The 26,438-nt window shown below is 36.8% G+C and overlaps 4 protein-coding genes, 2 long non-coding RNA genes and 1 pseudogene across 8 annotated transcripts; 3 read left to right on the top strand and 4 right to left on the bottom strand.

The window, feature by feature from the left end:
* Window positions 1-378: 378 nt before the first annotated feature.
* On the bottom strand, window positions 379-1,561 carry LOC18007915. The gene is made up of 2 exons (XR_002898066.1): window positions 1,415-1,561; window positions 379-870 (listed from the first exon to the last, which is right to left on the bottom strand). It is a non-coding gene; the product is annotated as an uncharacterized LOC18007915 (long non-coding RNA).
* Window positions 1,562-3,105: 1,544 nt separating this feature from the next.
* Window positions 3,106-5,416, top strand: LOC18007943 (annotated as a pseudogene).
* A 6,495-nt stretch (window positions 5,417-11,911) lies between these two features.
* On the top strand, window positions 11,912-13,387 carry LOC18007899. The gene is made up of 4 exons (XM_006390650.2): window positions 11,912-12,299; window positions 12,651-12,703; window positions 12,782-12,952; window positions 13,048-13,387. The coding sequence occupies exons 1-4, from the start codon at window positions 11,970-11,972 to the stop codon at window positions 13,262-13,264; spliced, it is 771 nt and encodes a 256-aa protein (XP_006390712.1). The 5' UTR covers window positions 11,912-11,969; the 3' UTR covers window positions 13,265-13,387.
* A 34-nt stretch (window positions 13,388-13,421) lies between these two features.
* LOC18007939 lies at window positions 13,422-16,006 on the bottom strand. The gene is made up of 5 exons (XM_006390651.2): window positions 15,133-16,006; window positions 14,553-15,011; window positions 14,092-14,469; window positions 13,928-13,995; window positions 13,422-13,847 (listed from the first exon to the last, which is right to left on the bottom strand). The coding sequence occupies exons 1-5, from the start codon at window positions 15,814-15,816 to the stop codon at window positions 13,637-13,639; spliced, it is 1,800 nt and encodes a 599-aa protein (XP_006390713.1). The 5' UTR covers window positions 15,817-16,006; the 3' UTR covers window positions 13,422-13,636.
* A 519-nt stretch (window positions 16,007-16,525) lies between these two features.
* LOC18007924 (transcription factor IIIA) lies at window positions 16,526-18,806 on the top strand. Of its 2 annotated transcripts, XM_006390649.2 has the most exons (7): window positions 16,596-16,730; window positions 16,843-16,983; window positions 17,191-17,358; window positions 17,463-17,868; window positions 17,955-18,190; window positions 18,264-18,407; window positions 18,487-18,806. In XM_006390649.2, exons 3-7 carry the CDS (start codon window positions 17,275-17,277, stop codon window positions 18,625-18,627), a joined length of 1,011 nt encoding a protein of 336 aa, XP_006390711.1. In that variant the 5' UTR covers window positions 16,596-16,730; window positions 16,843-16,983; window positions 17,191-17,274; the 3' UTR covers window positions 18,628-18,806. The 2 variants fall into 2 exon arrangements, with proteins under 2 accessions (XP_006390710.1, XP_006390711.1); XM_006390648.2 differs by lacking the exon at window positions 17,191-17,358 and having other exon boundaries at window positions 16,526-16,730.
* Window positions 18,807-20,261: 1,455 nt separating this feature from the next.
* On the bottom strand, window positions 20,262-22,769 carry LOC112086686. Of its 2 annotated transcripts, XR_002899555.1 has the most exons (5): window positions 22,732-22,769; window positions 22,346-22,419; window positions 22,155-22,205; window positions 21,627-21,703; window positions 20,262-21,000 (listed from the first exon to the last, which is right to left on the bottom strand). It is a non-coding gene; the product is annotated as an uncharacterized LOC112086686 (long non-coding RNA). The 2 variants fall into 2 exon arrangements; XR_002899554.1 differs by lacking the exon at window positions 22,732-22,769 and having other exon boundaries at window positions 22,346-22,723.
* A 745-nt stretch (window positions 22,770-23,514) lies between these two features.
* Window positions 23,515-25,419, bottom strand: LOC112082780. The gene is made up of 6 exons (XM_024150220.1): window positions 25,243-25,419; window positions 24,523-24,744; window positions 24,311-24,406; window positions 24,108-24,146; window positions 23,865-23,913; window positions 23,515-23,576 (listed from the first exon to the last, which is right to left on the bottom strand). Exons 1-6 carry the CDS (start codon window positions 25,417-25,419, stop codon window positions 23,515-23,517), a joined length of 645 nt encoding a protein of 214 aa, XP_024005988.1.
* Window positions 25,420-26,438: the final 1,019 nt, after the last annotated feature.

Here is a 26,438-nt window from a genome sequence, read left to right as displayed (position 1 = left end):
ATCAATTCCTCGGAAGTCATTGGATACATGTGGTCCGATTTGCATTACCCACCTTGTTACATAGATGAGAGCTTAGTCACGTCGGAGACAGGTATGACGTCATGAGGATTCAGGGCGTGAGAGAAGATAGGTACTCGAGACATAGCTGCAGAGCGACTTATGTTCTGGAAGACAGTATGACCGATGAAAATCTTCCAGAGAAGGGTACCTACATCCGGATGAGCTGTGAACAAGTTCTCGCAGCAAAGAGAACAAACCGGACGTATACTGATAATGTATATGACCGATGAGTTTATACAAAAAAGTCCCAAAGATGTCTGGTTTTTTTCATTAGCCATAATAACCGATGTACATGCCCAATGAATTTATACAAAAAAATCCCAAAGATGTCTGGTTTTTTTCATCGGGCATGTTTATACAGACCAATCCGTTTCATTAAATTAAAACATAACATGAAACATACAAAGCTAAATCACAAACAATTAAAATAAAACAAACAACAACTTAAGCTGAAACACAAACAGGACACCTAAAACACAACTTCAAAGATTCAAATAACAGAGATGAGATCACCAATTAGCCAACATGTCTGTGATAAGCTTCGTCTTTAGAGCTTCTTCATAGTCAGATAGTGGTTTTTTTTTGGAAATGAGACTGGCAAGTATATTCATCTTCGACAGTTTTTTTTCATAGCCAAGTCCGTCTCTTTAATCAACCGAATTGTCTGTAACACAGACAGAGCTCCTTTCCTGTTGGTAGCTTGATCATCTTCGCCAGACATTGTTTCCTCTGCATAAGAGCTTGATGATTGTGAATCATCCTCACACCTTTTCCTTTTAGAGCTTCCATCAGTTTTAGGTGTACAGGAAGCTAGCCGGAAAATGGAAACTTCAACAGATTAGCCAAACACCATCGAAGCATGAACATGATAATTATAATTTGATGCAATTTCAGAAGCAAAAGGTGTATACTTTGATGGGTTCCTCTAGAAAATGTGAAGCAAGGAAAACAACCTAAACATACAGAAATTCCTGACTTCATGATACATTTCATCAGCAATCTTTTTTCACATCATGCCATTGAAGTGTGTCAAGGAGGGAGATTATGTTTATAACAAAATTTGCGACTAGAAATGGTTCAAACAAAATTCGAAATTCCAGAATTCAAATGATGATAAGATAAAACATAAACCAATCAGCGAAATCGCACAGACACATTAAAATTCTAATCCCTTAAAATGAATTAAAGAAGCTAACTAAATGTCCAAATCCGTTCCGAAGCAATAGGAAAATAAAGGAACAGAGTATTCGATTTCTGGGCAGCCAAACAAAACCCTAGACTACAAAAGGGTTTAGAAACAAAGAAATGTAAAACCGAAGCTGCCGAATTTTTATTTGTTTGTTTGGGAACTGACTAGGACTGGAGACAGATGATTCGGAAGAAGCTATGATCCTTGAGACAGAAATGGGTCCTGTATTCAACGCCATTATCAGAAGTAATCGAGAAACTGCAAAAGATGAACGACTTCTCCTGGAAGTTTTTACGGCGAATCTGTTCGAGAAAGACTCCAATGGAACGATATACACTAGTATACTACCATCTGAGAGGCTGCGAATAGCCTGATATCTTATTTTCGGCCCGGCCCAATTGTTCTAACACTAGGCCCTTCTTGAGTAGTAATTTTTTTATATGATGGAAAACGCAAAAAAAAAAAACACACGACTAAGTCAAGTGTATTGGTTTTTGGAAGGATACTTGGAATTCTTCATGTTGTTATCCACATGACGAGTGACGACTGCTTTCAGTTTTTATGTGGTCGTTGGAACTCAGCAGAAAAATTAGGATTCAACCTAATTTCTTTGTGATTTCGATGGTATTAATGAGTATTTTCAACAGCATTTTTTAGAAGTTAAAATACGGTTATAAATGAAAGTGTTATAATACAAAAAATTATGATGAAGAGGTCTCAAAGCATTTTCTTCGGATTTTGTATAAAAACAAAAACTGATAGTAAAATGATGTGATATTCTGTACTCTGTAGCATTTTTATGTGATTATGAAGATTATGAGTGAAAGAAGGTTACAAAACAAAGAGTTGTGAGTCCTAAAGTCTTACAAAGCTTCAGCTCTATCCGAGCTCGTTTTTATAACCAAATAATATAATTTTCTAAAACTGCTCAGATATATTATGTGTAGAACAAAAACTCTTGAATGAAATATATTTTTTTCAAACGGTTGAATGAAATAGTCAAATAGATATATTTTTCAAATAGCTAAATCTAAGATTCACGGATCTAGCCACCAAGTTTCAACTCTTTCTAATCTCGTTTGATCCTCTGTTTTTGCTTCTTACTCTGAAATGGTTTGAACATGTCTCCGATCTCTTCCACATAGATACTATAATATTACTCTCTTTTCCAATGGTTGCCCTTCATAAATTCATAAAATCCAAGGATATTTTTTAAATGGATCTTGATTTTCTCTATCTTTTGTGAACAAGAATTTTTGATCAGTTTAAAAAAGGTCCTACTATTTTTTTTTGGTCCAAACTATTCCATGGTCCAATCTCTCTTCATTAGGGCGTTGAGGTTTCGATCCAGCATATAAGACCATCTGTATCGGCGGTTTTAAAAATGAGGTTCATGAGTTTTTTGATTAAAAATAAATGAATAAAGCCCAACATTCATCAAACCATGTCTTAATTTAGAGTTCATGCATACGTGTTCAAATTTGATTTGTTGGGCTTGGGAGAAAAAAAATTTCTCCAACTTTTCTCTTTTTCTCTCTCTTCTTTCTTCTCTTCTTCGATTTTTTATTTTTTTCTATTTTCTTTTTCTTCTCAAAATTTTTTTAATAATAAAATATTTAGGATGAACTCCTCATGGATTCACCATTACTGATGCTCTAAATAAATAGCCCGCGGGGCCAAACAAAGACCCAAAATTTAAGAAACGAAGACCTTTTCAAAAAAGGTTTTTCGAAACCCTCGGTTTTTGGTGGCGTGACATTTAGGTTATGGACGCCCTCCTCGTCTCCCCTTCGCCAGAATCCCAAAATAAAATCACTGATTAGTCAGAGAACCTCTGCCACGAACTTAAAGACATGATGACGAAGAAGATAAAGCCATCGCCTTTAGAAAAGAGAAACCTTAAGCCAAAGAAGACAATGAACAACGACGAAGCTTCATCCTCATGTTCTTCATCTTCTAACCCTAATTATACTCGCAGAGTTTCGAGAGTGGCTTATAGATTGCGAAACCCTACGGTGCGGTTAGGTATGGCTCGAAGAAGCGTTGGGGAACGACAAGCCGAAGCCTTGGCGCGTCCTCTGGGTTGCTAATCTGGTTCGATCAATATTCCATTCTTTATAGTTTATATCATATGCTCTGTTTATATTCTTTTTATGCGTTATCTCACTTTTGTTCATATGGTTGACCTCGCTTGAAAGTTAAGTTAGGGGTTCTATGTAAAGAGTTTGTATCTTGACCTAAATCTTCTAATTTAGGCTTTCTTGAGGAGAGGATCTTTCTGTTCAAATCTGAATCAGAGACAAAGGCATGAATCTGAATATCTTCTTTAAGGATGGATCAATAACAAATTACCACTACTTGAAATCTTCTCTTCAAATTCGATTCAGAGTCAGTCAATGGAAGCTGAATATCATAATTCATAAGTGAGCTTTAAGAAAGCAACACTTGAATCTACTCTAAATTGGACATTGGAGAGAAGTTCAACTGTTCAAATCCGAGTCAGAGACACTCAATAGAAAACTTCTGAAGAGAAGCAGCCATTGCTCAGTTGAATTCTCTTGACTGTTGAATATATAGTTTTTTCTTTTTCTTTTGTTAACATTTGGTATTGAATATATAATTCTGATTGTGATTTTACCAAACTCCAACCTGACTCATTACCAAGAATCATATACTTGCATTGCTCTGTAATTTTTACTGTTTTCTTTTGTCCTTGTTCTTTAGGTTCTTCAGAGAAATGCTGCGGGTCAAAATCTTCATGTCGATGATCTGGCTGTAGTAAGTACTCTGAATTTTCAAATGATTTCTGTTCAATCTCTATTTTTTCCATAATTTGTTTTCTTTTTTGGGGTAGTGATACACAAATTTTCACTGATTATGCTCTGTAGATTTCTACTTCCGCTGTCAAAGAATCCTTAGCCAATGTAAGCCAACCCGATTTTTTTCGATTTATTCAATTTAAACACTCTTTTTGTTATAAGTTTTTTTTGTTTATGTAAAGATGTGATTTATAGGTCTATGGTGATAAGCTTGGTTCCTTTGCGACCAACTTTGAGAGATCATTTAAGAGTACTCTAAGTATCCTCAAATTGACCAATGAATACACATTTCCGCAACACTCAAACAATAATAACGTTGCGACTTCTACAATAGACGAATGCTCAGACACCGAGCTATCCGCAATGGAAACTTCATCTGCTACTTCTGCTTATGAAGTAATTCAAGGCGGTGCAAGAACGACCTCGAATGAGATTGTCCTGCACGAAGAAGCTCAGAAACTCTACGTTATCCCTAGAAAGATCAGAAATGTCCTTGACCACATTCGAACGACGTCGTTTAGAAGAGAAAGCACGAGCAAACGACCTAAAAACCATGGAGATTGGTCTAAAAATGACTAAGATAGCAATAAGCTCGGAATCAAACAACCTTGAGAAAGCCAAGCTAGAGATGGCTGCTTCGAAAGCTGCTTTCAAAGACGAGAAATTCAAAACCGAGTTAGAAGATTCAAGAAGAGACGATTTCGTCGTAAAAACCATGGACTGGCTTGGCGTTAGCGTCTTCATCATGGTGGCTTGTATGATATACGGCGCTTCCGTCTTCTCACAAGAGAAAATCAAGGGAGCTACTTCAATATGCGAACCATCCAAGGAAAAAAGTTATCTTTGGTGGGGTTTCTCATGGTTAAACACAGAGTCTATAAACATCTTGATCTGTCGGCTTGGAGTATGGCTCAAGTATTTTGGTGTCTTAATGATCCTCGTCTTCACTTACTTGATAATGAGCCGCTCGTCGCAGACAAGGCCGGTTACTTTCATCGTTGTTTTCCTCAGTATTGTCTGCGGTTTAGCGGGAGAGTTTTGCGTCGAGACATTGGGCGGTAACAGTGACCTCTGGCTATATCTTTGGCAAGTGTTTTGCGTTTTGCTATTCCTTGCAAATGTCTTCACGGATGTTGTGTATGGTTTGATCTATGGTCCAGTCACTGTGACTCAAGGGACAAGATTAAGTCGTCGTGACAAGAACACTTGGGTTCCGTATTGGGCACGGCGCTGTTTCTTCTTTGGTTTGATTCGGTTTGTGCTTCCTGCGATTACCGGTCTTTTGGCATTTGCTACATTTGGTGAATGGATAGATCATTTTTTTGGTGGGCGTGGTTCTAAAGATTGACACAAAACCCTGGTTGTATTGTATATCGTTACATTTTTTTCGAATTTGGATTATAATTTATAAGATTCCTAAGAAATTCCCAAATGTTATAAACAAATGGACTTCTAGTAACCGGCCCATTAACCATCAGGTTAATGTCTCATGGCCCATTAGGGTTTCTGATACATTAGTTATGTAATGTATATATACACTGCTTATGGAAACAATAAGATAAGAGTTTTTCCCTTAATACATTATCAGCACGAAACTCAACTTCAAACGATCATACCTCTCAAAATACATGGAGTTAGAAGGCGATCTACATATCATTTTGAAGCCCTGGAAAAGACGAATCTAGTGGTGAAAACCGCTCCTCAATCCGACACCAGACGCGCCCTCAAGACTCAAAACAATCGGCGCTATCCCACCTTAGCGGGTGATTCTTTCCAAGCGGCTGTTCGTCCTCCCTTCTGGCCATCATTCTCAGGAGTTTCCAGTAGATATCTGTGGTCTTTAGCTCCCAGATTATAAGCCGGTCAGAAATCCATTTGGCGAAAAGGTATTATCTAAAACTATAGATCCTAATCAAAATTTTGGTTTTTTTTTTTTTTGAAAACCCTAATATGGATCGGTTCTTTTCATGATTCTTCATCGTCTTTTTCGTTTTTAAAACCATAACCAAACCGATCCTCTTTCTTCTTGTCAAAATCCTAATTGGTTTTATTTTCCTAATCGGTTTTATCATATAAAACCTAAACCCTAATGCTTTGTTCAAACCCTATACCGATCGGTCCTAGCATCATCTAAACCAAACACTAAAATTCCTTGCAAACCGAAACCTAAATCTTTGCAAAACCCTAGATCTAAAATCGTTTTGGTTTGTCTATCGTTAAACCGAGATCGATCGGTTTAAATCCTAAACCGATCGGTTATTTATCTTAGATCCGATCCTTGAAAACCCTAAAACCGGTCCATGCAAGCTCCTAAATCCTAAACCAATCGACCCCTTAAACTCTAAACCAATCGATCCACCTAAACCGTTTATAAACCGATAAATTCTAATCCTAAATCGATAGGGTTTAAGTTTAAACCGATCGGTTTTTCCTAATAAAAATTAAACCCTAGCAAATCCGTTTAGTTTAATCCCTTAACCGATTAATAACCCTAATAACCGGTTTCCAAAATTAAATCTAATTTAACCGGTTTTGTTGTTTAATCGATCAATCCGATCGGTTTAAGCTTAATCGGTTAATTTCAAATTAGTTTCCAAAATCAACCTAAAAAAAAAAAAAATTAATTTCAAATTAGTTTATCTATTATAGCTAAGTTTGGAAACCCTAGTAAACCGGCTAGGTTATAAACCTTATATAGCAAGTTTCCTAAAATAGCAAGTTTCCTGAAATGGAAAGTTTTCCTAAGAATACCTTAAATCCATTATTCCAATGATCATAGTCTCATACTATTGATTATTTAACATAAATTATTATATGTTTCAGATGTCAAACATTCAGAAGGTCGAATATGAGGCACTCACTGTCTCCGGAGATAACTACCTCAAATGGGCCCTTGGCACCAAGATCTACCTCAACTCAAAAAGTCTGGGTGAATGCATCAAAGATCCCAACACCGCGACTCAAACAGAACGGTACTCGGCGATATTTATTATCCGCCATCACCTCGCTGAGTCTCTCTAGCAACAATACCTCACTCTTGAGGATCCACTCGAACTTTGGGTGGCACTGAAAAAGCGATATGACCATCAGAAAACGGTCATACTGCCCCAAGCCAACTTCGACTGGAAGAACCTACGGTTCGAAGATTTCAAATCCGTCGAAGAATAACCGACCTAACCTCAGTTTTGGTCGGGGTAAGGGTCGTGGTATCAACAAACCGACCCAAAGAGGCAGTTCATCTAGACCAACTCCTTGCTCAAGATGCGGAATGACTAATCATTGGGTCAAGATCTGCCGTACTCCCAAATATCTTGCTGAGCTCTACCAGAAGTATGGGAAAGATAATCATGAGGCTAACCTGGTTCATCAAGTCAATGAAGATGACTCAAAGGATGATAAGATTGATGGCATGGATTATGAGCTCTCCGACCTCCTTGATTGATCTCAAAAATCTGAATTTGTTTTTCATTACTCCTTAAACTTTTATCTTTTGTTTTTTGGGATTTATTGTCTTTACTTTGGATTTTTAAGACCTTTTGCTTTTACATTTTAATTTATGGAGTAATGTTTTATTTACATCTCATTTTTGCATGTTATTGAATTATAATTCTTGTTTAATAAAGATATGCAAGACAATATGGATATCATTGTGGATAGTGGATCGAGCCACACCATTCTAAAAGACAAGAATTACTTCATAAATTTAGTAATCAAAACCGCAAACATTAGCACTATAGCGGGTAGTTCGAGCCTAATAGAGGGCCATGGCCAAGCTAATGTGCTGTTATCAAATGGCACATATCTAGACATCTCTGATGCCTTATACTCACCCAGTTCTAAGAGAAACCTATTGAGTTTCAAAGACATAAGATTGAATGGTTTCCATATCGAAACTCAGGATGAAGGGAACAAAGAGTTTTTAATTATCACTAAAATGATAAATGGCCATAAACAAGTTTTTGAAACTATACCCGCCGTATCTACTGGCATTTACCATGCTAAAGTCAGTATGATTGAGGCTAATGCTGCTATCAAAGCACGGTTTTTAGATTACACTATTTGGCATGATCGCCTGGGTAATCCCGGTGCAAACATGATGCGTAAATTAGTCCAGAATTCTAAAGGGCACAGCCTTAAACCAAATGGTATTTTCTCTCATCACCTCAAGTGCACAGCTTGCTCACAAGGGAAACTGATTACCCGACCTTCACCAGTCAAAGTGTCTAAAGAGACCTTGAACTTTCTGGAAAGAATCCAAACAGACATATGTGGACCAATTCACCCACCTTGTGGGACATTCAGATATTTCATGGTCCTCATTGACGCATCGACCCGCTGGTCGCATGTCTGTCTGTTCTCTTCTAGGAACCAGGCTTTTGCTAGGTTATTGGCCTAAATCATCAGATTACGAGCCCATTTTCCAGACTTCCCATTAAAGACTATACGTCTTGATAATGCTGGTGAATTCACTTCCCAAGCGTTTAATGAATATTGTATGTCCATGGGGGTAAGTGTTGAACATCCCGTTCCACATGTCCATACACAAAATGGATTAGCTGAATCCTTCATTAAACGAATTCAATGGGTTGCTAGACCATTACTCATGAGGTCACAACTCCCGGTCTCAGCTTGGGGACACGCAGTCTTACATGCCGCTGAACTAATACGCATACGACCATCTAGTGAGCACAAATATTCACCATCCCAATTGCTAACGGGTCATGAGCCAGACGTCTCCCATATTAAAACATTTGGGTGTTCAGTCTATGTACCCATTGCACCACCACATAGGACTAAAATGGGACCTCAAAGGAGGATGGGAGTATATGTTGGTTTTGATTCTCCCACCATCATAAAATATCTCGAGCCAACTACAGGAGATCTGTTTAAAGCCAGATATGCAGATTGCCGATTTGATGAATCGGTATATCCTAGATTAGGTGGTGAGACAGACAAGCTGGTAAAAGAACTTTCATGGAATCAAACATCCACACAATGGCAAGATCCTCGGACTCTAGAATGTGATTCAGAGGTCCAAAGAATTATACATTTACAAAAGCTAGCTAATCAATTGCCAGATTCCTTTGCTGACCCGAACAAAGTTACCAAATCGTACATACCAGCTTGTAATGCACCAGTACGAATAGATGTCCCCTCAGGGAAAAGTCAAGTTGCTACAGAGTCTGACGCACGTAAGAAACGTGGCAGACCACCAGGTTCCAAAGATAAGAATCCCCGGAAATCAAAGAAAGGTGCAATGATTGAAACCGGGATTCAAGAGAACACGGATACAGCCTCAGCTGATACTTACCCTATCGAACCATCTCAAGAGGTTTGGGACGCCAAAACTCAAGGTTCTGAAGGGATTGATAATAATGAGATCTCAATCAATTATATCATATTCGGTTCTCTATGGAACAGAAAAGATGTCGACATCAATGAAACTTTTGCATACAAGGTAGCACTTGAGATTGCGCACACGCAAGAGGATCTAGAACCCACGTCTATAATTGAGTGCACTCGTAGATCAGATTGGCTGAAATGGAAAGAAGCCATAAACGTGGAGTTGAATAGTTTAAAGAAACGGAATGTGTTTGGTCCGATCTTAAGGACACCATTCGATGTTAAACCAGTGGGAAACAAATGGGTCTTTGTGCGTAAAAGAAACGAACTCGGCGAAGTCGTTAGATACAAGGCACGCCTTGTAGCACAAGGATTCTCACAGAGACCCGAAATCGATTATGAGGAGACTTATTCTCCAGTGGTGGATGCAACTACATTTCGATTCCTCATAAGTCTGGCCATAAGAGAAAACTTAGATTTGCGGTTAATGGATGTTGTAACCGCATATCTTTATGGACCACTGGACAGTGAAATCTATATGAGATTACCAGATGATATTGAGCTCAAAGATAAGCATGCATCTCGTGATAAACACTGCATTAGGCTGAACAAATCTTTATATGGACTGAAACAAAGCGGACGTATGTGGTATAACCGGTTAAGCGAATATCTCATCAGGGAAGGCTACGAAAACGATCCGATCAGTCCATGCATCTTCATCAGAAAATATCAAAACAAAGGATTTGTAATCATAGCAGTATACGTGGATGACTTGAACATCCTCGGAACATCTGGTGAAATCGCCCAAACAGTTGGATGCTTAAAAGCAGAGTTTGAAATGAAAGACCTAGGCAAAACTAAATTCTGTTTGGGATTACAACTTGAGTACGTCAATGACGGAATCCTTGTGCATCAATTAGCATACACTGAAAAGGTACTCAAGAGATTCAATATGGACCAGGCCCACCCATTGACCAGCCCAATGGTTGTGAGGAGCCTTGGATTGGATAGTGATCCATTCGGTCCAAAGAAGGACGATGAAGAAATCCTCGGTCCTGAAATGCCATACCTCAGTGCCATAGGAGCATTAATGTACTTGGCTAGTCACACTAGACCAGACATTTGCTTTGCCGTGAGCCTCTTAGCTCGCTTTAGTTCGTGTGCAACTCAAAGGCACTAGAACGGTATTAAGCACATCCTTAGATACCTTCAAGGTACTAAGGACTTGGGATTATTTTATTCTAACCATAACAAGGATGATCTAGTTGGTTTTGCTGATGCAGGATATTTGTCAGATCCGCACTGTGCCCGGTCTCAAACCGGTTATGTTTTCACGCATGGAGGAACAGCCATATCTTGGAGATCCATGAAGCAGACTATTGCCGCTACCTCATCCAACCATGCGGAAATCTTGGCCATTCACGAAGCTAGTAGAGAGTGTGTTTGGTTGCGGTCCATGACTCAGCATATCCGATCAGATTGTGGTATGGACGAAGATAAGGAGCCTACGGTGATGTATGAAGACAATGCAGCTTGTATCGCTCAACTCAAGGACGGCTACATCAAAGGTGACCGGACGAAGCATATTCTGCCCAAATTCTTCTTCACTCATGAGCTACAGAAGGATGGTCAGGTCAAGGTTCAGCAAGTCCGATCAAGCAAAAATTCAGCCGATCTGTTCACTAAATCATTATCGACTTCTACACTCCGGAAGCTCATTCATCAGATAGGAATGCGTAGACTTAGAGATCTACAGTGATGCCTAAACCAGGGGGAGTAATGCGTGTTGTACTCTTTTTCCTTCACCATGGTTTTTCCCACTGGGTTTTCCTGGTAAGGTTTTAATGAGGCAACGTTCCCCAGCGCATTATAGAGATCCCGGTTTTGGGACAGGTACGGTTACCTTGTCCAAGGGGGAGTGTTATAAACAAATGGACTTCTAGTAACCGGCCCATTAACCATCAGGTTAATGTCTCATGGCCCATTAGGGTTTCTCATACATTAGTTATGTAATGTATATATACACTGCTTATTAAAACAATAAAATAAGAGTTTTTCCCTTAATACCAAAATGTTTTTTTTCCTTTTCATAAGTTAAAAAAAACAAAAAAAACTCATGTCAATTGTTACTGGTCTGGTCTAGTGGCGTTGACTCGCTTCCTCTATAGAATGTTGAAATCGCATCTTTAGCTCCATTCACATGAAAGGATTATAGATCATATATGCGGAATTTCTTGCTTAAAAGAAAAAAAAATCATGGATTTTCTTTAGCGGAATCGAAATAAACTTGGAAGAGCTCTGAGAATCTTCAAATCTTCACGTGTAGGGCCACAATTTTTTTTCAGCTGAATTATTTAAATCCTAATCTTAAAATCTCTTTTTTTTTTTTTTTTTTTATCTGGATTGTCCTTAGCTAGCGATGATTTCCAACCACAAAAAGACAGACGATGGAAGTAAGAAAGCGTATCTTATCTCTACATTTGATATCGTATAAAAATGCTAGAAAATGAGAACATTAAGACTTCTTTTTGAAAAAAATAAAATGCTAGAAAAATAAAATGGCTCACTTGCCGCAGAGACTCTACTCTGCAGCTAGGCCAGAGTTTCAATATCCGGGAAGGTCTGGCCAAGGAACAGATCGACGATGGAAGCTTTCGTGGAGCCGCTTCCCGGTGATCGTACGGTGCGCATCGACTGAGTCGTTAACGAGTTTGACTCAGAATGCGGCGGAGATAGAGTTGAAGTATTTGGTGAGTCAACACGGATGGGGCGTGAGGAGGTTGAGGAGAGACGACGAAGACGAGTTGAGGAGAGTGGCTCTGGTTCAGGCCGAAGCTTTTCACATCCCTCTCGCTCTTTTTAATGACTTTTTCTTTATGTTTTTTCAGGTTAGTTTTTTTTTACTATTTACTTATTTGATCCAATTATCCAAATAAGCAGCTTCAAAATAAGGTTTTCATATAGGATTATATGGTTTGATGATGTATATGAAGATTTCGTTTTGATGGATAAATTTTGATTTGAGTTTAATCATAGACGTATAAACGGTATGGGCAAAGAAGTGTGAATAAATGGTTTAACATATTCGCTCAACTGTCCACTTTATTATGTTTAAATTTGGATTTCAAGTTTCTTTGCGTGTGATATATAGCTCAATGGTATAAAATAACATTTTGTTTAAATATATATTTGGGACCATCCGAATTATATTTTGATGAAAATGAATATACATATTGCAGGCAGAAGTTTTGTCAGCGCTTCTCTACAAACTAAAGAACTCATCTCCTGACAGGTAACGTAAAAAAAAAACCTCATTTCAAGAAGAAGATTAGTGTTATAACTTTATAAATGTTATTAAACTTATGAACAGATATGCATGTCTTGTGGCTGAGCAAACAAACGAAGCTGAAAAATCTTCAAGCTCAAGTGTTGTCGGAGTAGTTGACATCACAGTTCAAACGGAAAACTCAGTTCTCCGTCATTTTCCCGGCGACGAAGAATATCTTTACGTCTCCGGCTTAGCTGTCTCCAAAGCTCAAAGGTGTGTGTGTGTGTGTCCCTCTCTCTCTCTCACTCTTCTCTTTTGTTAATAAAAATTAGTAAGAAGAAACAAGATTGGTTTTCTTACATCAACAGGAGAAAGAAGATGGCAAGTACATTGCTAAAGGCATGTGATGTTATATGCTACTTGTGGGGTGTCAAGCTTCTTGCTTTAAGAGCTTACGAAGACGACGCAGCCGCTCGGAACCTCTACTCAAACGCTGGTTACAGCGTTATCGAGTCTGATCCACCGTGGACCTCTACTTGGATAGGAAGAAAACGCCGTGTTCTCATGACCAAACGCTTTTCTTAGTCGTTTTCGGTTTATATATTTCTTGATGTATATTTGCTTAGCCATGATAGGGATTTAATAAAATAACTTGGACCGAGCAATACAGAGCCGGTAACTGAAAACTAGAAATTTAGTTTTAGACCACCAAGATTTCAAGAAACAAAAACACCTAATAAATTATCCAGACATCAACAATCTTCTCTACACAAAAGGGTTATAACTAAAACGAAAAAAAAGACCATGTTTCTACATCTCTAAGAGCGACAAAAGCGGCAAGAGAGATTTTTTTTCCTAAACAAAACGAAACAAAAGCCGACCATACCTATTGACATTCGATAACCGGACAATGCTCCTTAGAGCAGAGTAAAACAAAAAAACAGAGTCCGTGGCCAGTTACGCAGACGGTCTGGTTAAGAGAGACATAGCGTTTCTGAAATTCAGTGAGGGAAGTTCTAATCCCGGGACATGGTTGCCTTCTGGTGCCATCCAGAGACCTCCATTATGAGGTGGCATCAGCAGCGGCGACTGACTATTGCTCTTCTCTTGTGATGTTTCTTGCTTCTTCTTCACAAATTCAAAGAACTCAGCAACCTGGCGTGCGTATCTTCAACAATACGAAACAAGAATGTATCTGTTAGCTTTAGGAATTTAAGTTAGGGTGACACAACAGTCGTGAGAACTTACTGTCTCTTTAGTTCGTTATCTTGGCTGAAGTCGATATTTGGTTCACAGTCCAAAACCAGAGCAGGGACCTGTTAAAACCAATGGACAAGAAGTCTAAGCAAAGAATCTATCTTCAGACCTCTATAGCACAAAAAGCGCAAAAGTAAAATGAGAGATCACTTTACCTTTTGAATACTAGAATGCATATGATTTCCTTCCAAGTAAAAGACACGGTCTTTAATATCAGGATGCAGAGAGTTGTCCATTTGTAAAGATGGTTTACTAACAGACAATATCCCGTGGTTTCCGCTCTCAAATGGGAGGAGCCAGCTCTCATGCTTCTCGTGCAGATCCTGGAGGTATTTCAGCGAGACTCCACCTTCTTCTGCTCGTTTCCTGAGCATCATTCGCTTGTGGCAAGTGTCGGGACTCGCCCTCAAGTATATAAACCCATCAGGAACAAGTCCAGGTAAAGCTGAAACCACTGGATCAAACCAAGAGTCATAGATGCTTATCTCCATCTCATTCATCCATTTCGCTTCATGAACTGCTCGCACAAACACCTATATGCAAAGTTCCACAACACATTAAGTTTGCAATCACACATCATTATTAAAAAAAATCATTCTTTCCAATTCCAAATTACCATTCTATCACTGAAGACACTTCTTTCCATCAACCTGAGAGGTTTAATCCCAGAAGCAGACTCTTTCTCCTGCATCAGCCGAGTGACGAACACATAGTTCTGGAAGGTATATGCATACCTCTGAGGCTCGGAGTAGAAAGCATCCAATATATTGAAGTGGTCAGGTCCAACATCTTGCCACTTATCAACTGGCTCAGGAACTATCTCCACGAGGTCTCGTAGCTCAACCGTTTCATTCGCAATTCGCTGGAGGAAAGTTGATTTGCCGACACTAATGTTCCCTTCAACACAGAATGTCAAACGTTTCTTGGCATTAAGCTTAGGTTCATTGCCAGAATCCTTGAGCTCATCGTCCACACTCTCTTTGATGAACGTTGTTATGCTCTCCGCATGGTTTCTATGTACAATCCCAACAGAGCTCCGAAGATAATCAACCATCTTCTCGCTTGCCTTCCAGAACTGAAAAAAATCAAAATCAACCAGCCACACTTTCAATTATATCTCATCACCCCAAATTATATTATCCACAAGATACAGTGAAAATTGAAGTTTGACAAAAAAAGTGAGTTCACTAGTATACCTTATCTTTGTAGAGCTTCTTGAGCTCTGCAACATCTCCAATTCCATTGTCAACAAGCTTTCTCTGATTCCTCAGACCCACACCAGGAATCTTCAGCAAATCTGGATTACCAGCTAATTCACCATTACCGTTAGAGCTCCGATTTCTACGGCTCATCCTCACCGGTTTCTCAACCTTATCAGTAGAATCTTTCTCTCCATCGTCATCTTCTCCGTCAGACTCAGAGCCTCCCACGCTCTCAACCACTGAGCCAGTTGCATTAACCGAGCTTGACCCACCATTAGACTCGGAGTAGAACAGTGAACGCCAAGTCCCGCTTCGACCGACCCAAGCCCGACTCGTACTTCGGATTCTACCGTCGATTGAGCACCGGCAAGTTCGGTATCCGGCGGCGGAGAACCGTAGCGAAGCCGCCGCTTTGTGAATACGGTTTCTCTGCAAAAATCCGGAGAAAACGCCACTTCCTGTAGAAATAGAGACAGTCCTTGTAGGCATAGCGGAAGTAGAGTAAGGTTTGGGAGTGGAACAGAGAGTAGGATTTCTGCAGGAGCTCTTAAACCCTAGAGAGAGAAGACTAGGTATGGCGATGGGTTGTGTTGAGATAAAGCCGGCGGCGAAAGAGTTAGCCGGAGCGGAGAGAACAGGTGTTGAAACAGTGCTACTCTTGCACAGAATCTTCTGCATCTCTTTTTTTTCACCGGAGCATTTCACATCCGTAGCTTTTTGTTGTGGTTGGAAAATCAGCTATTAAGAAGGCGGAGAGGGGGAATTCGAAAAAACCCTAATTTCAGAGAGAGAGAGAAGTGGATTGGGAAAACGAGACGATAACAAGGGGGAAAAAAGAAGAGGGCTTTTGTGTGGGTTTTGGTTTGGCGCAAAGACAGAGGAGGAAGAAGAGAGATAAAATAGGATTTTAGGGTTTTAGTTTTATCGATTTATCATTAAGTTTCCCCCCATTATTATGGGCTGTGGTATCGTCAATTACTAATTTACTTGATTAGTGGGACTAATAATACGTTTTAATAATCGTGTTATGATGTGAAATTTATGGGGAAAATACGTTAAAAATTGCTCATGTGTCCGTAAGGTTAGTGTGGGGATGACAAGAAGGACTGTCTTCTTTGTCATCGTTCTGATTTTGTGTAGCACTCGTGACACGTGCTAATTAATCAATTTTCTTTACTTGTTTGTTTTTATTGTATCGGTGGGCCTAGACTTTGTTAATCTGATGACCTAATTTGAGCTAATCATTTTTAATTTAAAAGTGGTATTATAAGTTGGATGGGCTTGAGAGGCCATTAGATGATCGAAAGCCCAAGTATTTTAGGTTAGATTTTCCGCGAAGAAAGTGAAATATAAATAGCCACTTTTGTTTCTGCTCACAGATCTGGCTACTTCAGCTCCGAGAGTGCGGCGTCGTGAAAGAGACAAACCCTAGCTATTGTGTAGAAAATCAGAGAGAGATGGCGGAAGAAGAAGCAAGCGTTGATGTCAAGACACCGAAGACCAAGGACATACGGAATTATCTCTGCCAGTATTGCGGAATCAGCAGATCGAAAAAGTATCTCATCACTTCACACATCGATAAAAATCATAAGGTTTGGGTCTCTCTCTGAGGCTTCTCTTAGTTTGATGACTCTCCTTAATCATGTGTAGGATTACTGGGTTTCTGATTCGTTTGCTCTTTGAATTTCTCCGTGTTTATTATAGATGGAAGTTGAAGAGGAAAGAGATGATGAAGCTTGTGAGGATGAAGAAGAAGCTACTGGTAAACATACTTGCCCGAAATGTGGTGATGAGTTTAAGAAACCTGCTCACTTGAAGCAGCATATGCAGAGTCATTCGCTCGAGGTATATTTACGCATCATCTTCAATCTCTTATCATGAGAGGACGAATGGTTCTCGTTCTGCTTGTTGTATCTACTTGCTAGTACTTGTAGTTTTGTATGGTAATTGAGCCCAATTTTGTTTTGTTCCCATTGGAGATAGAGATGGTCGTGGGTTTGTTTAGTTCTGAGTTTTGTTCTTATTGCGAACTAAAAAGTTATGCCTTTGCAGGAAATAAATGGCCTTTTGGTTAAACCCAAAGGTCTTACTTATATTATTGCGTGAGGCATTGGATCCCAACGAGTGAACTCCAAAATGCGAGGCTACATGTTATGGACTAGTATCAGGTTGGGAGACCTCCTGAGAAGCTCCAGCAAGTACGCCTCGATCACGCAAAAGGTTTGAGATCTGATGTACAATAGCTTGTTTAGCTGTTCAATGATTTGGATTCTGTGTCTTCCATAGGTTAATTTTCTGATGCCTTTTGTTTTCTCGTTTTGCAGAGACCTTTTGCGTGCTATGTCGATGATTGTGTTGCTAACTATAGGAGAAAGGATCATCTCAATAGGCATCTTCTTACCCATAAAGGAGAGCGCTTTAAGTGTCCAATAGAGAATTGCAAGTCTGAGTTCTCAGTACATGGCAATGTCAGTAGGCATGTTAAGAAGTTTCATAGTGATGGAGATAGCGCGAAGGATGATGCTAGTAATGGCAGTAGTGGCAATGATGAGACTGGTAATGCTAAGGATGATGCTAGTAATGGCAATAGTGGTAAGGATGAGACTGGCAATGGCGATTCTCAGCCCTCGGAATGTTCAGCTGGTCAGAAGCAGCATGTCTGCAAAGAAACTGGTTGTGGAAAGGCCTTTAAGTATGCTTCACAGCTGCAAAAGCACCAGGATTCTCATGGTTAGTGACCCTTCGTACTGTAAATCCATATTTGTATCTGTCAATATTCCAGTCTCTAAAGGTTACTTATTGGATTACGTTTGCAGTGAAATTGAACTCTGTGGAGGCATTTTGCTCTGAACCTGGGTGTATGAAGTACTTTACAAACGAGGAATGTCTTAAGGCACACATAAGATCCAGCCATCAGCACATCAACTGTGAGATATGCGGTTCTAAGCATTTGAAAAAGAACATCAAGAGACACCTACGGACTCATGATGAAGATTCCTCACCAGGGGAATTCAAGTGTGAAGTTGAGGGTTGCTCTTCGACATTCTCAAAGGTAAAGAATGATCCAGAGCTACTGCAACTTTTGTAATTTTAACATCCCTAATTACATTACAATGGTTTCACAGGCTTCTAATCTTCGGAAACACGTGAAAGCGGTGCATGAGGATATCCGTCCCTTTGTATGTTGCTTTCCTGGTTGTGGCATGAGATTTGCGTATAAACATGTCAGAGACAACCACGAGAAGTCCGGGTGCCACATATATACCTGCGTAAGTTCAATCCTAAACTTGTTTCTGATATAAACTCAAATAGACTAGAATCTCACATATAATTGAATGGTCATTTCAGGGCGATTTTGTTGAGGCTGATGAAGATTTCACATCAAGACCAAGAGGTGGACTAAAGAGGAAGCAAGTTACAGCGGAAATGCTGATACGGAAGAGGGTCATGCCTCCTCAGTTTGAATCAGAAGAACAGGAGACTTGCTAGTTATTATTATTAGTCCCAGGACAAGTTAATACCCAAGTACCAAGCACTAAGCAGATGTTTTGTTATGTATAAAGTAAGTTTGTTTGTTTGTTGTGTGGGTCGAAGAAAATTGAGTGCGGTAATAGTAATAGTAAATGTAACAAAACTTGCTAATTATTATTACTTGTTTCTTTCACAGGCTTTTCTAAATCAAACGTGAAAATTAAAAATTTGGGATAAAGAGCAAGTGATAAGCTACATTTTGGTTCCTATGTTATTGACACTCGTTTCGTCCATATTGAAAGTGCCAAGAACCTTCAGTATTATGATCAAAGTCAACTAGACTTCGACTGTTTAACCTTGCAGAATGTCAATGGTCTGAAAAAAAAACTCAGTAGCTAAACTAGCTTAATACAAATCTTTATTTCTTTCTTTCTTTTTTCTTTTTAGGAATATGTGATTGGTCTTTACGTAGAGACGTAATCTTGTTCCTGACGGTATGATCATTTGGATATCCGATTCACTTTTTTATAATATTTTTGAATTTCTTGGGTCTTGATGTGTAGATGGATTCTTTATTTTCGACAAAAAAAAAACAATGGATGTTATTTATTGTCATCGAAAAACTTAACACCAGAAATTTCAACAAAAAAGGTAAAACACTGTCGTTAAGTGTAAGCAAAAACACAAAATAATAATTAAAAATGGACAAAAAAAAAATGATAAGCAGTAAGAAACTATAGATAGTTAAAATGGAGAATTGCTTTTATAATGTCAATTGAATTAACATTTGTCTCCTTAATGTTTTCTATTTTTTTTGTCACTTTTTGACGTAGTTGCTCTTTTAAATCAGTTATGGCAGTTATAGTTAAAAATAAATTCGAAATTATATTTTAAAAATTTCAAAAATACATAAAAAGGAATTTAAAATATTTTCGTATATCATTTATGGAAAGAAATTTTTTTAAAAATATTTATAAAATTCGTTCTACGCTTGGTAGAATGCATGTTGTATGTTCTACGTCCACGTAGAATCCCCAATTCTATAGTTCTTCACATATTCTACCAGCATATAGAAGTCGTTTTCTATAGGTCTTTATATCTTCTACCGATTGATAGATTATAACTTCTACTAGATAGACTATATTCTACATGTTAGTAGAATACATCTTCTACCTGTTAGACCAGGTTCTACGTTATTGTAGAATGCATCTTCTACATATTAGACATCATTCTACATTAACGTTGAATGCATCTTTTACCTGTTAGACTACATTCTACATTAATGTAGAATACATCTTCTACCAAAATCTGAGAAAATCTAAGAAAATTAGTTAACTTCCAGATCTTAAATATTTCGAAAATCTTTTTTTTTTTTAATTTGCAACATTTTTTTTTAGAATAATGCTGTAGCGACGTTTTTTTCCCCTTTTTTGGCTGTCATCGTTCTCTCTCTTCTTCTTTCTAACCCAAAAAAATGCATTTACTGGGTTCCTAAACCCCAAAAAAATGATTTTCTTATTTTTAAATTTCTAATTTAAAAATTTCTTGTAGAATATTTTTCCTTTTACGAGAAAACCTTGTGTTGCTGAATTTTCTGGATCAATGAAAAAAATGAGCAATCAGATCAAGCAACATAAAATCACTACGTCAAGAACACAATGTCAAGCAACGAAACATACGATGCCAAATAAAAATTAAAAACTGAACCACCTAAAACGAAATATGTCAAACCTATAACAAGTCTACAATATCATCTGAGCACACTGTTTTCGGAGGCACATACTTTCTCATCCGCTCAATCAATATTGGATCATGTGCTGCTTTCCAAGGATCATAGGTGATCTTCATCCTAGCTGCGTAAATGTTGTCGTCGTTAAGCAAAGACAATTGTAGTCCAAGCATGTGACACTCAATGAATTTGAGCGCATAAACTCCACAATCACATGAGCTCCTATTGATCCCAAGCCTCATCGGAACATACTTCACTGTGTACGGTTTAATAACCAGTTGCTTCTTCTCTTTGTAACTTTGAACTTCCTTCACAACTCTAGGGATGATGTTTGTGAATGCATCCACGTACCGGCTGTGTTTGCCCCCGTCGCAATCAAAAACTTCCACTGTTCTCAGCTCGAAATTGATGCACAAAGATATCCAGTGGTTGTTCTTGACATTGACCGGAGTATATATACGATCAACGTGGACACCCCATGTCGTTCTCGATAATCGACAAAACAGGTCCAAAGACAGGGTCTAGCAGAACTTTTTTGTATTCGTCTGAAAGTGCTTTCTTAACGGGGTCCATTGTGTTAAGAATGCATCGATTGTTGATCTTGTCAATATCATTCACAAAACCAGGCTCGAAAAGCAGTTTCGGAAGTTCCTCGTCCATACCTACGAATAAAAACAAAAAAAGACATGGCAAAAAATTTGGCTTCAACTTCATCACGACAAATAACTAAAAAATACTTGATCTCTGATTTTGACCCACGCACATATAAACGAATTCAACTTAGAAGGAAAAAAAAACAACACACAAAGGTAATTGCACATGTCTAAACCAGCAGTATCCAATAGTGAACCTAGAAAGCAGGTTCGGTTTAAAAACTTAACTAAAATCAAGCAAAATAAGTTAACTAAAACAAAAATAATGAACAAAACGTAAAATGGCAATTACGAACTACACAAAATGGCATAGACACTGTAGGGAGGAAATGATGATTACAAATGATGGTGAGGTATCTAATTGACAAAAATATAATACTCAAAGTGATCTCCACATTACGAACTACACAAAATGGCAATAAAGAGGAATGGCTGCTTCTCAGATACCAATAAAACATACATAATTAAAGGCCACCGAAAATGATGAGCTAAAATCTTCGTACTAGTTAAAAAAAAATACCAAGAAAATGGCTGCTTCTCAGATACCAGGGAAACTACTAGCTAAGAAAGTGCATGTGAAAATTACAGAGAGAAATAATTCAAAAATATAAGGATCAGATGAAAAAACTTCTTACCAATTCTTGCTGAAGTTGTTATTCAGTTGAACCCCAGAGTTCTTTTCCTCGGTGAGCCTTGTGATGAGAGCTCTGGCCTGAAATCACACAAGCGACTTCAAAATTCAGATGTAACAAAATGACCAATCTGGTCACCTAACTTCCATGGTAAGTTATTCCAATCAGTATAGCCAGTAGGTCAGTTGCAGGTTAGACCAATTCATAAACTAATTAGTAAAGAGCTTAAACAAAAGCAGATAAAACCGTTTAATAAAGAGCCTAATAAGTTCTAGAAATTCCTGTAGGCTGACAGCTGTTACAAGCTTCTAAAATAAGCGAGCCATTGAATTGCAGATAACTGGAGTGATCTAAATTACACAAAAAGGAATAACAGCTCCAGAAAAGACCTTACAGATCCATAGGTTTGAATGGTAAACCAATGCAGGTCGTGTAATGGTATAATACTAATGCAATGCATTCTCTCTGATGTAAAGGTAACGCAGAATCATGAAAACAATAGATAAAAGATCAGAAGGGTTATTGAAATACCTCAGATGAGTTATCTTGAGGTTCAAGCCTGTCAACGCTAAATCTTGGAACCTAATAAAATCAAACAAGAAAAATCAACAAAATCACCAAAGGAAACGAGCAGGAGCTGCAGGATTTGTGATGAAGAAGACATGCGATGAAGAAGATAACAAAAATAGAAGAGAGTCGATGGATTTCAAAGGAGAACTCACCGAAGCTAAGCACCAGGAATACGAGCAGGAGCTGCAGGATTTGTGGGTGGATCGTAATGCAAGCGCCACTGATACTGAAGTAAACAAAAAATAGCAAACCCAGAATCGAAATTAGCAAACCCAGAATCACCAAATTATGAAACCCAGAATCGGTCATGTGGATATGAGCGAAAATTCAAAAACAATTGAATGAGAATACATGTGCCTATGACCGAAAACTCAAAAACAATTGAATGAGAATACACTTGAATGAAAACTCAAACCCAGAAACAAAACCCCCAAATCAATTGAGAAATTGTAAACCCTAGAATCAAGGGTTTGAATGGAGGAGAAGAAGAAATTCGACCTAGACAGAGAAGGAAGAAGAAAAAATATGTTTTACTTACAGTTTGCAGGTGACTTGGAGGAGATGGAGACTCACGGTGGAGGTGAAGAAGATGGGTTTCTCCTTTTTTTTTTTTTTTTAACCTTGGTAGAATTTGTGTTCTACTTATTTTTCTTTTTTTTATTCTTAAAACATTTTTAAAAATAAATTAATTTATTAATACGAAATTAAAGGGTATAATTGGATTAAATTTAAATTAAACATTAAAAAGACAAATATTTTTTAGAAAACATTAAGGGAACAAATTGTAATTTAATTTGCATTATAAAAACAATTCTCCTTAGTTAAAATAGGGTAAGTGACTGTTGTCAATCAAACAATCAAACTATGTATTTTCTCACCTTTATCATAATTACCATTAGTAAAAATTAGATAGTCGCCTACAAAATATCTGAAATCATTATAAACTTTGTTGGTCCGAATTATGAATTATCAAATAATTTTTAAAAATATTTGTCTTAATGCATTGATATGTTTGTAACTTTCCAATTTCCAAATATAGCTGTCAATTAAAAACATCCGATTGCAGATATACAAATTGTCAATTTGCATCTGGTAAATAATCAAAAAGTTCGATGATGATTTAGATCACATCAACACTATATCACCGACTTGATTCAGATGACCACCATATGCATATCTATAAATGAAAAAAAAATAAAACAATGTCACATTACTGTTAACTTTTATCTCTAATATATATATTAGATTAAAATAAATATTATATCCATATATATGTGTATATGTAGGTTTAGTAGTACAAACCTGATCGAAAAGGATCCAACTATTTAGAACCATTATCCGTACCAGAATAACGGTTGATGTAAGCAATTTGATTTTGAAAATCTGCAAGGAAAATACATAACATCAGATTCATGAACACTAAACTAATACAATATATTATATATATATATTATATTTAGAATATAAAAGGGTAAAATATAAATGATACAAACCTAAATTATAGATGGGTGAAGTTGGCATCCCATGATCAACATTAAGATCTTCCAAGCCTCCGAAAATTTCATCTTCAGTTTTGGTAGGAATACAAATTTGGCCAGTTATAAGTCAATAATAATATATTTTTGTTTGTGATAACTAAATAATTATTTATTTTAAATATATTGTTCTTACCAGTTTCATCTATTTCAATATCATTCTCTAAATTAACAACTTCAACTTCCTGTATAAAAAAAAGATTAAAATTATACATATTTATGCCTGTTAAAATATCTAAAACTCTTATATTTATTTTAACAAAAATAAAATCTCATTTTTATCAAAAAGATGTTTAGAATAAGTGGATAGATATGCGCGTGAATGCTCATCCACTTTGTGCATTCATGGTTAATTAAGAGATTCGAATTTGTAACTCACCACATTGTTTGCAGAAGATGGTTGAATTGGTGCATTTTCCTGTAAAAGTTAACTCACTTAAACTCACACATCCAAACTAAACATATATTATATGCATTATGTAGTACTAGCTAGTTATGTTCATTATTTTAGACATATATTTATCATTAATATGAAAAACAGAAGATAAAGAAAAGAATAATTTATAACATAGAAGTATATACCTCAGTAGATATAAAGTGAGTATGACCAGCTTGAGCACTTGTTGAATCAATCATTGAATTTGAAAACATATGACTATCCCATATAGTGTTTGTGTTCTGATATTTCCAATATATGCTCAATTAAATTATATATTAGTCACATTATATATATATATATATCTAATGTATATCATCACTAATTAAATATTTATTTTACTATAATAGTAATGCACCTGGTTTCTCAAGCTACGATTTTGTCTACCACGACCACGGCCACGACCACAACTATGATTACGACCACGGCTACGGCCACGGCCACGACCACGACCATATGTCTGACTGCTTTCTGAATATACGACAGAAATAGGAACAGCATCTATAAGCGGCTCATCCTCTCGTATAATAACCATTCTTGTTTCATTATTTTGGGCACCTTCACCATCATGAAAGTTTCTCTACAACATACATTATCATTAATATGTAAAACAGAAGAGAAAGAAAAAAACAACTTATAACATAGAAGCAGAGTTGGCCCATACCATTATTAAGCTTAAAGTTAATTAAAAAAATTAAGCCCAATCACAAGAAATTGAGTCGAACCATTAACCTCTAACCCTAAAAAATATAAACAACCACTACACTACAACTACATTTTTAGAATTTACTGCCCTTAAAGTTTTATTAAATTTTTTTGCGCCTAAAGCCATAGCTTTACCAGCTTTAGTCAAAGACCGGTTCTGCATAAAATTATATAACTCAGTAGGTGTAGAGCAAACATGACCAGTTTGTTGAACCAATCATTGAACTCGAAAACATAGAATTATCCCATAATGTGTTTGTGTCCTAATTTTCCCATTATATGTTCAATTAAATTATAAATTAGTCACATTATATACATATTTAGTGTGTATTATCACTAATTAAATATCAATTTTAGGTTTATAGTAATGCACCTGGTCTCTTAAACTACAATTTTGTCGACCACAACCACAGTCATGACCATGATCACGACCATGGTCACAGCCACCACCACGACCACAACCACGACCATGGCTCTGACTATTTTCTGAATATACGACAGAAATAGGATCAACATCCATAAGTGGCTCATCCTCCGGTATAATAACCATTCTTGTTTCATTATTTTGAACAGCTTCACCATGATGAAACCTTCTCTACAACATACGTAAACATTGCAGTGAGTACATGCAGTTAAAGTTTAAACTTCTGAAGTACGGTTAACTAAGAAATGAAGTTATAAAATCATTCTTTACAGATATTCATGTAATTTACAAAATTCTTCATTTATACATTTTAATAATTGCTGTTTAAGATACATATATATGTGACAACCAAAGTATACGGTGTATATTAAAAGAGTTACAGTGTACTACATTTTTGCGTTTAGCATATATATTTATGGGAAACAAATTACAAAGCTAATCTGCTTTGTTTTTTTTACCAAAATAGCTTTGTGTTAACTGTCTGATATTTAACTATCTTAGAACTCATGCATAGAAATGACAAAATTTTCACAAATTTAAACTACTATGTATCATTGAGAAAAGAAAGACGAAGTTGTCAAATTTCTTTGGATAACTTAACTTGTATACTTTTATCTATTTATTAAAAACTAGGTGAATACCCGCACGTAACGTGCGGAATTTTCTTTTTATAATTTTCAATTTTTTTTGTTATATTTTTATAAAAATTAATATAATCATCACTTATTATTTACTTACTTGTTAATATTGTATTCTAAATTTTTTTAAAATATTAATTTAAAATATATATTGAATATTATTTAATAATTTAAAATTATATTAAAATTAATACATATCATTCAATATTTTTAATTAGTGAACAAATATTAATTAATAGTCAATTAATAAAAAAAATTAAAATTAATATAACCATCATTTTATTTGTTACTTGTTATATTTTATTATAAATAATCTTAAAAATGAATTTTAACATCTTGAATATTATTAAATAATCAACAGTTATATAAAAATTATATATATCCATCAATATTTTTAATTAGTTATAACATAAATTTTTGTTTAACATTAATATAAATGTTAGTTAATATAATCTTTTCATATTCTTTAAGTGCTTATATAAATGTTAATTAATACAAACTTTTCAT

This window comes from Eutrema salsugineum, unplaced genomic scaffold (assembly GCF_000478725.1).
Source record: "Eutrema salsugineum unplaced genomic scaffold, Eutsalg1_0 scaffold_9, whole genome shotgun sequence".
In the NCBI taxonomy this organism is placed as follows: domain Eukaryota; kingdom Viridiplantae; phylum Streptophyta; class Magnoliopsida; order Brassicales; family Brassicaceae; genus Eutrema; species Eutrema salsugineum.
The sequence above is the reverse complement of the archived record's forward strand: the minus strand, read 5'-3'. Positions and strand labels throughout refer to the sequence as shown.

Bases quoted from the DNA above. Each gene is read 5' to 3' on its own strand.
- LOC112082780 (XM_024150220.1), bottom strand. From the start codon at position 25,419: ATGGTTATTATACCGGAGGATGAGCCACTTATGGATGTTGATCCTATT. The intron at 24,407-24,522 runs GTGCATTACTAT...TGGAAATATCAG, and splicing joins ATCGTAGCTTGAGAAACCAG to AACACAAACACTATATGGGA. The intron at 23,577-23,864 runs GTAAGAACAATA...TTTTCCTTGCAG, and splicing joins TATTGAAATAGATGAAACTG to ATTTTCAAAATCAAATTGCT.
- LOC18007899 (XM_006390650.2), top strand. From the start codon at position 11,970: ATGGCTCACTTGCCGCAGAGACTCTACTCTGCAGCTAGGCCAGAGTTT. The intron at 12,704-12,781 runs GTAACGTAAAAA...ACTTATGAACAG, and splicing joins AAGAACTCATCTCCTGACAG to ATATGCATGTCTTGTGGCTG. The intron at 12,953-13,047 runs GTGTGTGTGTGT...TTACATCAACAG, and splicing joins GCTGTCTCCAAAGCTCAAAG to GAGAAAGAAGATGGCAAGTA.
- LOC18007939 (XM_006390651.2), bottom strand. From the start codon at position 15,816: ATGCAGAAGATTCTGTGCAAGAGTAGCACTGTTTCAACACCTGTTCTC. The intron at 15,012-15,132 runs GTATACTAGTGA...GATTTTTTTCAG, and splicing joins AGAAGCTCTACAAAGATAAG to TTCTGGAAGGCAAGCGAGAA. The intron at 13,996-14,091 runs GTAAAGTGATCT...TGGTTTTAACAG, and splicing joins TGCATTCTAGTATTCAAAAG to GTCCCTGCTCTGGTTTTGGA.
- LOC18007924 (XM_006390648.2), top strand. From the start codon at position 16,596: ATGGCGGAAGAAGAAGCAAGCGTTGATGTCAAGACACCGAAGACCAAG. The intron at 16,731-16,842 runs GTTTGGGTCTCT...TGTTTATTATAG, and splicing joins ACATCGATAAAAATCATAAG to ATGGAAGTTGAAGAGGAAAG. The intron at 18,408-18,486 runs GTAAGTTCAATC...TGGTCATTTCAG, and splicing joins GGTGCCACATATATACCTGC to GGCGATTTTGTTGAGGCTGA.